General features: G+C 31.7%; 1 protein-coding gene across 1 annotated transcript; it reads right to left on the minus strand.

Annotated features, from left to right (window-relative positions):
- Positions 1–1,369: 1,369 nt before the first annotated feature.
- LOC114717507 (glycerophosphodiester phosphodiesterase GDPDL4) lies at positions 1,370–9,090 on the minus strand. The gene is made up of 9 exons (XM_028902658.1): positions 8,831–9,090; positions 7,629–7,922; positions 6,511–6,626; positions 5,901–6,402; positions 5,239–5,277; positions 4,800–5,084; positions 4,140–4,282; positions 2,756–3,239; positions 1,370–2,011 (listed from the first exon to the last, which is right to left on the minus strand). The coding sequence occupies exons 1-9, from the start codon at positions 8,940–8,942 to the stop codon at positions 1,713–1,715; spliced, it is 2,274 nt and encodes a 757-aa protein (XP_028758491.1). The 5' UTR covers positions 8,943–9,090; the 3' UTR covers positions 1,370–1,712.
- Positions 9,091–15,590: the final 6,500 nt, after the last annotated feature.

Here is a 15,590-nt window from a genome sequence, read left to right on the forward strand (position 1 = left end):
TGGCATGGGTATATTTGTCAAGATTCTCATAATATTTCTCTCCCCTTCAAAAACCCCCAATTTGGGAAGGGAAGAGGGGAGGAGAGGGGGGCACAAAAGGACAAATTTTTTTAGCTCCCTTCCCCTCCCCTCCCCCCAACCAAACACATCCTCCCATCCTCCTCCCTTCCCCTCCCCTCCTCCAAAAAAACCCCAACCAAACAAAGCCTAAAAGAAAAGATATGGGGAAAAAAAAACTATGTGATATATTGTATTCACATTTCTCTCACCAGTTTCTTTTATTGTATTCTTCAACATGGGTAAAATTGAAAACAATGTCATTAATTATTCTACAAGTAAGTATACTTAAGACCAAACTTTTTTTTTTCAAACAAATAGCTTACGTATAGGACCAGAGTGATAAAACCTTAGCCTTATTGCTTGACCCAAAACCGCAAAACAAAAGACATTTAGGTCCCGTTTGGGTGACACCCCAAACCATGGTTTGGGGACCCAAACCATGGTTTGGGTGATAAGTCACCCAAACACCCACTAGTTTTGGGCAAACCGTGGTTTGGACCAAAACCATGGTTTTGGAAAACCATGGTTTTGGAAAAAGCAAAATTTTTTTGCTTTTGGAGAAAAAAAGGAGAGTGTGAGAGCCTATAGGATATGTATCTTATTATTTTTTTTATAAACATATTTTTTTATAAACATATTTAATCTTATATTTTAAAAATATATATACATATTAATTATTTATTAATTATATCATCTTATGTATTATTAATTATGTTAATAAAAAATATATTATTAACAATTTTATTCCTTCAAATTAAAATATATCATAAAATCTATTTTTTTTGTAATTATCATATTAACTTATGTTTTTTTTTATAGTAATTTGTATATACAAAAAGTGCTTCTGATAACAACTATCCAAACACTCTCACTTTTCAGAATCACTTTTTTACAAAATCTATCCTTCACAGAATCTATTCTTCCCAGAATCTATTTTCCAGAATCATTTTTCCAAACCACGGTTTGGTTTCATCCAAACACACCCTTAATGTAGGACAATATTCATATCAAATTTTTTGTATTCATTATGTCAAGTTTCTCACGTATGGCCATATTTCCTGCTCATTTCTAATTCAAGACAAACTGAGGTATAAAGTCATGTGTATTCAAGTGAGACTATGTTTGAAACTTAAAAGGCAATAAAAATAAAAGATTGTCATAAAAAAACATTAAAGAAAATACATTTAAAAATAAATTTAACAATGTAAGATCATTTAGAATTACTAGGAAACTGCCTTCTTACGATTTTCCGGTTTTCTGGCCATGAATTGATAATAAGAAAATCTCTACTTCTGTTGGCACAAGAAACTAAGGAACCCTCCCAGGAAAAATTCCACATGTTTATGTAATATCAAATTCACACACAAATAAATACAAAGTATCTTACAACGAAAGGTTCATCTGAAAAGAATACACAAATTGTGTTCATACAAGAGGAAAGATAAGCATACCTAAGCTACAACAATTATGGGAAAGAATATACTCATGTTAAGGGGGAAAAAAACTTGGAATGTTAAATGCAGTCTGAAGCAGAATAACTTCGGGCTACTCAATGCAGGAAAGAGTAGGGAACCAAAACAAGCACGGACAACTTTTTCTTTCTCTCTCCTTTCTTTTGGGCTTTCTCCCAGACTGTCGGCAGATCTCAACACTTAAAGGAGCAGAAGGAAAGAGACAAGCACAGCTAAAATGGACAAAAAGAAGCAGATGTTAACCTTCGGCTGTGCATTGCCGGGTGGAGACGTCCCTGGTCCGGAGGCAGAGGCAGGAGCCTTGGCCGTTGTATTTGAAACAGGAGGCAAAGGTGCCTCTGACACTTCAGATTCTGTCAGGGGTGGGAGAGGAGCCTCGGCCGGTGGCAGGTAGTCTTTGGTAACAACTTGTAAAAGATCACCAGCTTTAACGGCTTGCATGTAAGGAGGTGAAGTTTTAGCTGCCAAACAAGGATTCCCTACAATAGGATGAAGAAAAACCATGTCAGTAACTGAAATGAATCAACTTAATATACTATAAACAAACAAAAACAAAATTACAAAGTGATCAAGTTAAAAAGGAGTCAATATCTTGGTCCTGGCATAAAAAACTTGATTGGATTTGATACCTATAGGCTATTATGTCATTAAAACATCTTGATATCTAAAAGATAACACCCAAGTATCACATCTGGCCAACATGAGAGCGAAAATATCAAAGGAGCCTTGGAGAATTCAGATTACAAATTGTTCGCCTTGTCGGTTTCCTTTTTCTTTTTTTTTCCCAGTCAATAATTTTTCCCTTGTCTAAGACTCTGTATTTGGCAATTTAAGAAGTAACAGTGGCTAATATCTGCAATTAAACATGGAAATCTAAAAATCCTTTTAATATGAAATCTCATCCATTGCCATCCCAAACATGATTATCTTAGACATCTTAGCATCTTATGCCATTGGTATCTTAATTCCATGAAGTTCAAGAAATCAAATGACATGAAATACCAATGTACCAAAATGCCAGGTATTATATGAATTTTACAGCTATGCTAGCAGAGAAGGCCAGCGAATTGGCATGACAAAGCCGTGTATAAAAAAGACTAATCAAACAAGCAATCCAAACAATACCAGTAATTTTAGGACGAGGAGACAAATTTTTTTGTCTGATGTCACTAATTTTTCATGTAAACTTTGAGCAAGACTACTCATATAACCATAGCACTTACTTCTGTATCTATTAGCTGTCTTTGGGAATCCTGTGATGACACCATCAATACCAGCTCCCTGAACAAATGAGTTGATCTCTACAGTGCCATCAGAGAAGAAATCCCAGGCCTGTGATACAAACTCATTGTTAAATATTTCTACATAGACAGCAAGGTCAGAAGATTTTAGCGTTTGCACAATTTTGGTTGAGCCAGTCAGGAAGGCGGAGTTTTCAGGAAACACAGATGACTTTGCAACAACCACAGAATCCGCAAAGCCTTTGATCTCTTCAACAACTGCCTTGTCCGCATCACTAACGTCCTCATCAATGTGATAGACAAGGTCGTATTTGGATTTACCCTTGAATTTCTTTAGTACAGAGCTATCAGAGGATTGAAGCAAAACTTTTGGTGCCCCTGGCTTATCATAACCAGCTTTGCTCAAACCACTAAGGACTACATCGATAGCGTTTAGTCCTGCCTTCCCTGCAAGATAGGCTGCGTGCTGATAATAGAGGAACACAGCAATGTCAATGTTTTTTCTTTTTTTTTTGGGTGAAAACAGAAATGTCAATTAGTAGTGGATACAAGAAAACAAAACAAAATAACATTGTGGGCACACGTGTTGTTTTCATTTCTTTGCAGGTTAAGCAAACATCATTATTTGTCATCTTAAGGTGATGAAATTAAGCCCAAGTTAAGAACAAAATCATTATTCACCTCCATGAAATAAGCTTTGTGAATAGGAACCATAGTTCTTCTCTGGGACTAGAACAAATATGAGTAAAACTCACATGAACATGGTTGTTCAAAAGAATCTTGCATTGTTGAAGGCTTCAACGGAGAGAGTTGCATGGCCAAAGTACAAGTGAAGCACTAAATAGTGAAATATTACATTTACTTCAATAACAAAATTAAGATATGCAGATTCAAATTCCTATTTTTGCTTGCAACTGGGCGAATATAAGAATATTTCGGGCTCTTGTTTCCCCAAATTTTGAAATCTCGGGGGCAATCAGCCAAATAACACTAAACAAAATTTGAACATGTCACTACTGTATTTCCTATAGCCTTGAATTTGTTAATGCATTAACAATAACAATGAAATTATCATTACACGTAAGAAATGTCATCAGCTCAAAGTTCCATCATCACAATGTCAGACAGTACAAATCTGATCACAATTAACACAGAGTAACATCAATGAAAAAAGTGATGAAAATAATGTGTCTGAATTTGTACATGACCGTAATCATAATACATAGAAAACAAACCACAAATTTTCCATTTCAAACTGCAGCAAGAATGATTACTCTCCAACCACAGTCAGATTACTTGTTCATATTATTTATAACTAATGGAATGAATCATGGACAGCAGCAGCAATAGGCAAGGCAGAACTCACCTCAACAGTGATCAAGACACCAGATAGAGAAGTCTGATTTTTTGCCAAGGACAAGAAATCTTGTAATGTCAAAAACTTCCCAGCATTCTTATTTTTTGGATTTCTGAACAATGTGTATTTTGCATATGGATTCAATATTGAGGCTGCAGGAAAAATAGAGAACTTATAAACACAAATTTCAAAATTTTTGAGAATAATTTACATACTTTCCTGGTCAATATCAGAAAGCAAATGCCGCATATACCAGACAGAAAACTGAACAAAAACAGAAATTTCATGAGAAGCATCTTTTCAGTAACAAAAGAACTTAGGATGCCAAAAAGGCCGAAATTTCTTTCAAGATGGATATGGTGCATTATCAAAAGATAAAATGAAATATACATCATTTCATGTTCTATATCTCCCATTATTGTAATCTATTAAATAGTAAGGCCATTTTCCCAGTTATACATGATAAATGATTTGCTATGTTGTGCACACTGCATATCTTTCACATAACATAAAGTTTAGCTTATTTGAATTATAATCCATTTGCTGAGGCGCCCCATGACCTAAAGGGAGGAATTTATTTCTTTTCTTTTTTTTTTTCCTTTTTCTTTCGGAGGGAAAGCTGCCAGACTATTAACCAGAGCAATTAATAAGGAACTTTTTCTTACTTACGTTTCAAGGTCCTAATGTCATCTGATCTCAAACTGAATGAAAATATGCCACTGCCAGACTTGATCTCAGGAATAGATGTGGCAAGTGTGCTGAAACTTGATTGAGCAACTGTTGAGCTCTCTATGAGATCTATGGAGCTTAGGCAAAATGGTATTCCGTCTTTTGACAGCTGAACAGGACAATCAAGAACATCCACGCCATCTGATATGGCCTTGTTGTATGCCAAGTCAGTACAAGGAGGATAGTCTCCACTTGCCCCAAATTTTGAGATAACCGAAATGTTAACTGAAATAAAAAGGTAAACAAGAAACAAAGAAAGAAGTCAATGATGACACAAGCTACACTGCTACAGAAATTATGCAATGAAAGAATTTGGAAAATACTAATGAAAAAAATGAGACTACATATTCAATAAAGCACAAGAAAAACAGTGATGCACCTGTTTTAGTAGCATTTGCACTTAGGTGAGCAAAGCAACCTGCAATTTAAGAGAATCAGATACCTCCAAGACAATCTTGTTCATATCAACAACCAAAATTTTGCCAATACTTGTGCAAAGAACAAACACACAAACACATTCTGAGGCAACAATTGGCGAGGTATATAGAATACACATGCAGCTAATGTCAGATGCTTACTTTTATAAGATGTTCATGCGTGCTAAAATTGATTTTAAAGGGAAAAAACAGTTGGAAAAGCTTACAAGCTTGCATGGGATCCTTAATTTCATGAACTTTTTTTAATAATGTTAATTTCATGAATATTCACAGTTATTTTGAGATTACGCACCCCTCTAACAATAGGCTTTCGGGATTCAAATGTATATAAGCTCCATACTGACTAAATATCAGCGCGAAGAGAAGGTTTATTACATGGGAGACATATATTTAAGGTAACACTACACTGTTCACTAGGTCAAGACATTAGGAAAATTTAAGAGGTCATTTTAATCACATAAGCATCATTTCAATGGACAACAATATCACTAAGTAGAAAACCAACATCGACAAGATTTTGTTATAAAAACAATAGTAATAGTAATAAAGCAAATGCTTACTATTAATAACAGCCATTCTGACCATAAAAGTGAAAATAACTTACCCACAGCTTCGGATGGAGTTATAGGAAAGTCAGAGAGCACACCATCAACAGAGAAGTCACCATTATCAATGAACTGAAGGTACTCAGCAAGAGGATCATAACTGTAATTATAGCTAATTGGAATATCATTAGTAAAATCTGATGCAAAAACTTCCAGTCCTGCTTTGTGAGCATCTGAAACCAAAGTTGTATGTGGCTGTAGATAGGAACTGGCATCTACAGGCCATATGTAACTCTTGGGAACGATAATTCCAGAAGCAAATGTCCTGATAAATGTAAGATTTTTCTGAAGTGTGCCATAAGTCTGATTGGTTGATGGTTCCATGTCATCCTGTCCCATAAATCTGAAGACCAGTTTAGTTATATTGGGGTTAAAGCGTGCTGCTATGCCTCTTAGGAAACTCACTTCAGGTGATGAGATATATTTGACGACTACTTTTCTAGAAACAGAATGTACGAAGTTTCTCATGCTCAGATTGTGTTGCGAGTAGAACATATCATGCTGCAATATATCAATGAAAACAAGAATTGACTCAGAAAACAAGCAGATACTAATACTGGGGAAAAAACAGAGACTACATGATGACAATAGAAATGTTCCTTCTATTACCTGAATATTCAACCACAAGACTGGTGGGTCAACTTGTTTAACAAGTTCCTCGACAGTAAAAATTGGATATAAATTACCGTCAAACTTGTTAGTTCGAGAATAGATTCCCTGAGTCACTGTCCAGTAACAACAAAGCATCATCATTAAGAAAAACATAGCAAAACTCATAAGCAAGATAGTCAAGCCATAAGAAATTACAACTGATCAGTCAAACCAAGATATTTCTAGAAACTCTATACAGTATGTCAACAACTTATTGAAAAGGATACAGTCTCTCATTAAGACGTGGAAAACAAGCTTGCATGTGGCCATTTGATTATTTAATATAGTGAAAAAGATTTTAGCTTCTAACTGTCATAAGTAGTCTTATAGCTATTGCCCATTACCCTCGGTGGGGAAGGCTTTTTGGCTTAAAAGGTCATGGATCAAGTTTCACCAAGTGTAATGAGAAGAGAATAAGTATATGAGTCTGATGTACCAGCATCCAAAAGCCCTTGTTTCAATCTAATCATAGAATATATCACCTCCATTATAACATAAAACCCTATTGACTTAGAAAGCATTACTAGTCAAAGGTCAGCTTAGAACCCGTTTCCTTTAAGGAAAAAAAGAAGGAAAAGAAAATGGAGGACTGACTAAATGAGACAGCAACTGTAACTTAGCTTTCAAAATGCTGAAATCAATGAAGGAAAAAATTTCCCAGTGTTTTGGGATATGGTCTAATGGCTAGGCTCAGATAATTATTACGTTATAAATCTTTACTTGAGAAAGGCTTGTTTGCTAAAGAATAGGAGGTTTTTTGTCCCAGTGTCCTCCAATTTCAGGAATTTGACAATTTGATAATGAAGAATGCTATATTTAGGCCTGCGCTCTCAGCTTATCTAATGTCTCGTTTCTATATTACTCAGATGATTAGTAAGTTAACTGCAAAATACCCGTACTGCAGAACCAAAAACAAATTATGACAGTTTCCTTCCTTAAGGTAATGTCAGGTATCAAAGAATTCTAAATATAAGAATTATTCTCTAATCATCCCTAAAATGGTTCTTTTGCTTACATCCTCCGTACAAGAATTATAAAAAGTTTAAGTAATACATTTAAGAAAATTTTAAACTTACAAGCAACTTGAGATAGATCCTTTATTGCGTAATCCACTGAAAAATATCCGCGTGTCGGCACACCATTAACCAAGTAAGTGGTGGATTTATTTTGAAAAATGCCAGCAATGTCAGTAGCATTGTCAAGTTTGACATCTGGAAGACAAATCCCAACGCTATCTTTTGTTAATTGCACGTCACACCATGAAATGACATTTGGTACGCTTGTTATTAGTGCCAAATTGTAAGCACCTAGGCTGGAATCAGGAAATATCCCCGAAAATCCCCCACGTGCTATGACTAATGGTGGATTTCCTGCAAAACAAACAGATGATTGAGCCTCCTTCATCCTTAAATAAATGAAGGCAAAAATGAAATCATGGAAAGAGAGAATGATTCATACAAGTACTGACGTTTTCAAACATAATGCCGTGGTATCAGAAATAAAAAATAACGAGAGACTATAATAGACCCATGCCTCTCCACTTTTGCTAAATAGTCCAACAAATTGAAATTGCAAAATACAAAACAGTCCATTAACTATCTAGAAAGCAGTTCCTAATAGTTGTTGATAAATAACGAACTTATAAAACTACGAGTTTTGTTCACCTCGTTATATATGTATTATTAATATACGAAAGATGTAATCACATCTGATAAAACTTGAACCGGGTAAAACCAACATCAAAAGCAGACTTAATTTGGAAATCCTTATATCACCGCTGAAGCATTATTCTTCAGCTCAAGGTTCCAAATATGATTTTCACACTCAACTGAAGAATCATCGATCCTTTCTTTGCGCAACACTTAACTTCTGGCCGGTAGCACAGCCCGCAAAAAGGCCAGCTTAATGCGTTGACAGTACAAAATCTCAACTGATCAGCGTCAAAAAATTTGCTTTCCCCACCAAAAATCATCGAAGTTAAGCAAAAAATGAGAAGATCTTCCATTTGGTAGACAAGTACAGAATAATTTCTCCTCAACGCTGCTTAATCAACCCGTGCAATCACCATACCAAGAACAGAGTAATGCATATTCAGTTTAGAAGAACCTCTCATTCTCCCTAAACCAAGAGCCATAATGGACAAGAGCAAGCACAAACACACAGCGAGCTCAATCTCACCTACTCTTCATGCATTACTCAAGCAGCCAAGCAGAAACACCCTGAACATCGTGATCGGGAAGAAAACAGAACCAAAATCCAAGTAAAACAAGGCACATACCACTTAGTGTCTTCCAAGTGGCTCTGGTAGATCCCTGAGCAGAGACCAGAGCCACCACCGAGTGAAGAAGAAACAGAGTGAGCAGAGGAAAGAAACAACGTGAGCTCCACATTGCAGCTGAACCGTTGCAGAACTTCCGGCGAATTCTGCCGGAGAAAAGCCTTGATGTGAGGGTTGTTCTCGGGTTCTGCGTGAGATTTGCCCACAGAGAGGGGGGGGGAGAGAGAGAGAGAGAGGAAGCACCGTGAACAGAGACAAACCTTTTCGGGCTGGCAATCCTGGTTTCACAGGCTTATATTAAATGCCATGATATTTGTTTTCCCTTTTTTTAATACGATAATTAATTATTTTTTCCTATTCTAATTATAAGACGTAGTTGATTAATTTGAAGAGATTAAAAAATAAGTTAAGTTAGTTATTTGTAATAAATAGGTATTATCTTTTCTAAAATACTCTTACTAATCAAATGTATTAGTTAGAATTACTATTGTTAAAAGAATTATCTTAAAAAATACTTAAATATAAGAGACAAAAAGAATTGAGATCTTATATTTAAGATCAAAATAAAATTTAAACAAGTCTTATATTAAGAACTCGAGCTAGTAATAAAATTAGGAGGGGGAGCCTTTAACTGAAACTTTTGTGCCTACAGATTAAAGAAAGAAAGGTAGCGTTCATTTAATCCGCGCTTTTATCTTACAGCTAGTCCTATTAATTACGTGTAATTTTAATTAATCTTATAAATACTATTATATTAACAAGTTGGCAAATCGGCTCGAAGCTGAGGCTCCGCGTCAGACAGCCGAGTGGAAATCGGACGCTGTCTTAAATATGCTCCTTCTAATTCCTTCTCTTTCTATTTTCTAATTTGTATTACTACTGGATAGATATGCAGATTTAAGAAGAGCCCGTCAACTCATTAAATGTATCAAAAAAATTAAAAAGAAACAAATTTTGGAAAAACATAATTAACACCCTACTTATTAATTATAATAAGAGCTATACATTTCTTTTAAAAAGTGCTTTGTGATATATTCAATAGAAACCTTTTCCATCCATTATGTCGCGATTTTTCAATTTTTTTAAAAAATATTTAAAAATAATTGAAAATAAATAAATATGTAACAATTTTTGCCAACAAATAAGTATATAACTTAGCCAAAATATGAAGTACCCGTATATCCTCTTTAAGAAATTGACTAATATTAAATTAGTAAGTGATCAGAAATAATAGGGCTATTTTTTTGTTGAGATTAATTTGTATTTGAGGGGTCGAAATTTGAAAAGAATGTAAAATTTAAAAAGTTTTCAGTGATGAAATTAAAATTTTAGTTTAAAAATATAAACAAATCAAGATCTCTGAGTTTTTGAACTTTGTTAAAATTATATTACTAAGTTTTTTTTTTAAATTCCAAACTTCATATATGACTCTATTAAATATAAAAATAAATGTCGATTTTATTCTTACGCTTTCCAATTTGGATTTTGGTTAGACATGCTTCAAAGATGGATTTGTGTGGGCTTTCAAAATTGATAAAAGATCTGAATAATACAATTTCAGCCACGTTTAAAATAGTTTATATTAGCTGTAAAATAAAAACGGGGTGCATGTAATTTTAACAAAGACTAATAAAAATTTTATACTCCTCCGGTCCTTAATATAGGACTTAATTGTTAAATTAGTTTTAGTCTTAAATATAAGACTCATTTCTCATACTCCTCCGGTCCTAAATGTAAGACCCTTAGGGTCTTACATTTAGGACCGGAGGAGTATTTATCAATTTTCTCTAAATTACCTCTATGGATACTCCCTCAACCATAATTAAGTAGAAGAGGGAGAGAAAGTATTAAGAAAGATGATTATGATGTTTTAAGAAAAATGTATCACTTTCTTATAATTAACTAACTTACCTAACTTTCTTAATCTAATCAAATTAGTTAAATAAGTCTTATATTAAGAACTGGAAGAGTATTATTTATCTTATAATTGAAATCTATATATGGTATAAAAATTTAAACAAGTTGCACTATTTCAAAGTAATTACTAAAAATTAAAATACAGTTTATTTCTTAAATATTAAAAAAAATAAAATATACATTCAATGGTCAATGTCACCTTTTGTTTTACTCAAGAGTGGATGACCAAATGATCTCAAAGAAAGAGTCAATGACAAATGCAAGCTGCAGGGGCACACAAAGGAAAGAATCCAACATGGAAGACTAGTGCACAACACTATTTTAATTACTGAAAATTTTAATTTTCGATAATATGTTGGGATTTGAATATTAAACATTAAAATGCTAATTATTGAAAAAATCCTCTAAAACTAATATGTGCTCAATATTTCATCCAAATCAAGGGCAAGATTTATTTTAAAATTGATATTATTATTAGTCTCTAAAATTTAGTCTTTTTTTTTTATGTCTTAAATTTGAAACTAGTAGTTTTGCTCCCTGAAACTTTATTAAAAACAGTTTCACAGACCAAAGTATTTAAGAGGACCAAAATGGGTTAAATTTTGATAATCAAAACCACTGATTTCAAATTTTAAAGATAGAAATCAAAATAAGATTAAATTTTAAAAGCTAAAAATGATATTAATCCACTTATTTAAGATATGAATTTCAGATCAAAACTAGGTACTCCTCTAGTTCTTAATATGGGATCTAATTATTAAGCTGATCTTTATATTAAATGTAAGACATATTTCTTATATTTATTATTTTTTCTAAATTATATTTATTGATATTCTTTCAACTATAATCAAGTAGGAGAAGAAGAGAGGATATTAAAGAAGATAATTATAGTATTTTAGGAAAAGCATGTCATATTTTTTATGATTAACTAACTTACCTAACTTTCTTAATATAATTAAATTAGTTAAATATGTCTTACATTAAGTAATATCTAAATTAATATGTCATATTTTTTATAATTAACTAACTTATATATAACTTTTTAAATCTAACCAAATTAATTAAATATGCTTTATATTAAGTAATATCTAAATTTTATATCGCGTAAACACAATTTATATGTTAATATTATCCATTGCAGGCAAAAGATTAGTGGGGCGCACAACTCATGGCGTGAGCTTGCTTCCATTCCGTCATCAATCATTTTTTCGGTGTGATTTTTTTGACCAATTATTTTCGGTGTAAACTTGTGAATTATTATCATATCACTTCACTACACAAAAAGGTGAGAAATGATCAATTTAATAGAACTGGGTGAAAAATGTCAGAATTTAAAAGCTTGAGTTCTATAATATTCAAACATTTGATTATTAATTAGATATAGCGTCAAAATTTTATTATAATCATGTTTAATTATCATTTGAGAGCCAGGTGGCTCCATGTTTCACACAATTAATTTTTACTAGTTTTATTTATTCTTAAATCTATTTTTATTTTTAGGAATATTTTAGAATAAATTACCATTAATTCATTAATTTATGGCTCAAAGTTCAAGCCAAGTCATTTGAAATCATGAAATTTAATTTGATGAAGAGTAAGTTTGGAAAGTTACAAATTTTTGTAATATTTAACTAATTTTCTCAATTAGAAAATATCATATACCGTGTACTTACTAAGTTTCATGGATTCTATTTCCTAGAAGTCTTGTATTAAAATATCAACCATAAAAATATATAGGGAGAATAACAGAAAAAGAAGCGGGAAATTGTAAATCCTAAATTATGTTTGGTAATACAACTTTGGTTGGTATTGACAAATCTAAATTTGTAAATGACAATAAATTTTTGTTGATATTCCTTATTTGGCATTTGCAAAATTCCAGATTCTTTTTTTGTTATTGTCCCAAATATATATTTAATTTTTTAATTTGGTACGTAATTTCAATTTAATCCTTTAATTTTATAAAATATTTTTAATTCTCTAACCCTAAAACACTACTAGCTAGCCCAAAAAAATCACCATTAAAATTTTAAATTTTAATAAGTCATTCTCAAATACAAACATATTAATTTTACTATTTTAAAATAACAATAATTGAAACAAAAAATCATAATTTGAAATTAACGGTATTAGAGTTACAAGATTGAAAAAGTCTTTTTCATAATTAAAATCTTATATAAAAGGGGAAATCAACCCATCTAATTTGTTTTGACCAAAAAAAAAAAGCCATCTAATTGCAGTTACTAATGAATGCAATAAAGGGGGAAATTGAGCTGGAAGTAAAAATTAAAAAAATTAAAAATTAAAAAACATAAAAAAAAAAAAAAGTCAAAATCAGCGTGAAGCGTGTGGGTTTAATCGTTTACTAAACATTTAAACCAGAACAAGCTCACAGCTTGAGGGGAATTGGTCAATGAATTATAACGCGGCTCACAGCTTGTATCAGAAGCGAAGCCAAAATAACTCATCGAATTCAATGAAACACTAATAGGATGCTTCAGGTGGGACCGACCAATGTGCGGACGACAGCTCAAGCGGGCCCCACATCGTGTTGCGCCCAATCTGGCACTCTCCCACGTGTCTCCTCCTGGTTGGTCTTCCCATCGTGATATCAGCGAACGCGCAAAATTGGGCACATTCCAAAGTGGGCAACCACACCCCACTTCTCATATAGTCATATGCACTATGGTACGCTTTCCGTCGTTTTTTTTGGTTGTGGAATCAACGAGGAACAAACAATTTAGTCACTCTCATTGCATATTTATTTTTTTTTATATTACGATTTTTTTATTATTTTGTTAATAAATTATCCTATTGCAATAAGAAGACATTGACATTTTTTTTGGGCGGCATCTATCAATTTGAATGCAACTAATAACCTCAAGAAAAAACAAAACCATTGACCTGGTAAGCATGGAAGAGTATACCGATACATATTGAAATTTGAAACACCTTTTTTTTAAAACAATCTCATTGAGGTTTGAAAAGTTTCTTTATATCAGTTGGTTTTGCAATATTTCATAAATATCTAGTAATTGTTTTATTTTATTATATCAATTTTTAGGACAGTTTGTTCATTCATCTTAAACTAATAATAATACTTTTGTTATAAATAAAGAAGAAATAGATAAGAATCATATAAAAGAAAAAAGGATCAACAAGAGAGAGTACTTCTCATTCTATTCAAATGTGCTTATTACCTTTTACAGGGCCTCTATTTATAGACACAACTTTACACTTGTAGTATAATCTACAGATTACATAATAATATGAGATAATTGTGGGATATAAAAATAATATGAGATATTAGAAATTATAGTAGATAATAGGAGATATATGGACATCCACAAAGATATTATTATATTCATAACAACTTTGAAATTTTTGGCTGTATTTAGCCGAACACAGTAGTGTAAGGAAAAAAATAAAAGGCTCGGCTTATTTGGTTTTTTTTTTGTCTTGAAAACAAAAAGCTCGTTAGGAATTTAGTTAGTTGTTTTAAAAAACTAAAAAAGAGTTATATGTTTTTTAAAAAAATAACAAACCAAAATTTTTTTTAGATTTTTTGTTTTTTATATTTTATATTTTATATTTTGAAAAATTGGAGAAATATTTTTCTCTTCTCGCATGCTAAATGTGATTTTTAATATTTTTTTAAATATAATTTTTAAAATAATTATCTAAACATTTTTTTTAATTCTCAAAACTTATCTTAAAAAACAATTTTATAAAATTATTTTAAGAACAAGAAAATAAAAAAAAAAAACAAACAACTCCATTATTGACCAAGTCGGACATGTGAAAGAGCCTATCTTCTATGGTTATTTGAAGGGTTGAGAATGCAGGGACTTGAACTAAATATTTCTTACAATCTTTAATGTATGAAGTGGACAATGAATGTTTAGAAATTAAAAAGATAATTAAACTATTTATTTATAAAAATATATATGTTGGTTTTCTTAAAATATTTATTTTAATTATTTACATTAGAAACTACTCTTTCAGTGAAAACACTTTCTTATATTTACTAAAAGCAACTTTCTTACATGCAATCAATAAGAAAAGTTTAAGAAAAATTATAAATTTAAAAGATCAAGTGATTAAGATTTTATATTTAATAGTTCTTATATCATATTGGGAGAATTACTATACATTCTTTAAAAAAATTGTATTTACTACAAATTTTATAACAACTTAGCACCTTCTAATAACAAGTTTTAGTGCTGAAAATGATAACATATTCTAACTCGTTATTTAGTATAGGGATTTTTTGATAATTATATTTGTTTAATGAGGCCTCCAAATAATTCACCGTATTATATTTAGGAATCAATAACTTTCTTATATACAATCAATAAGAAGAGTAATTTAGAAAAAAATATAAATTTCAAAGATAGAGTGATTTAAGGTTTCATATATATCACGGAGAATTATTAATTGTCATATTATATTGGAAGAATTACTATAAGGTCCTAAAAAAGAAATATATTTATTAGAAATCCTATAATAATTAAGCAACTTATAATGATAAGTTTTCAGTATAGAAAAAATAACATGTTCTAACTTATGGCTTGTTATTGGAACTTGTTTTCTTGTTATTAAAATAATTTTATAAAATTGTTTTCTTGTTAACAGCATTCTAGAGAGTAATTGGCCATAATTAAGAAAAATCATGGTTGCAACCAACGGAGACCTGATGAATTTATGACTTGAATCTTGATGACAATTGATTCTATGGCTCCATATGCTATAAACTTGAAAGGAAGCGTTGTTAACCATTCTTCATATGCTATAGTTAAGAAGCAAGTGTAATAAGCGTTTTGGTTGAGCACTTTTAAAATAC

Source organism: Neltuma alba, unplaced genomic scaffold (genome assembly GCF_004799145.2).
Source record: "Neltuma alba isolate B1F8T4 unplaced genomic scaffold, ASM479914v2 tig00011740_pilon, whole genome shotgun sequence".
NCBI classification, from domain to species: Eukaryota; Viridiplantae; Streptophyta; class Magnoliopsida; order Fabales; family Fabaceae; genus Neltuma; species Neltuma alba.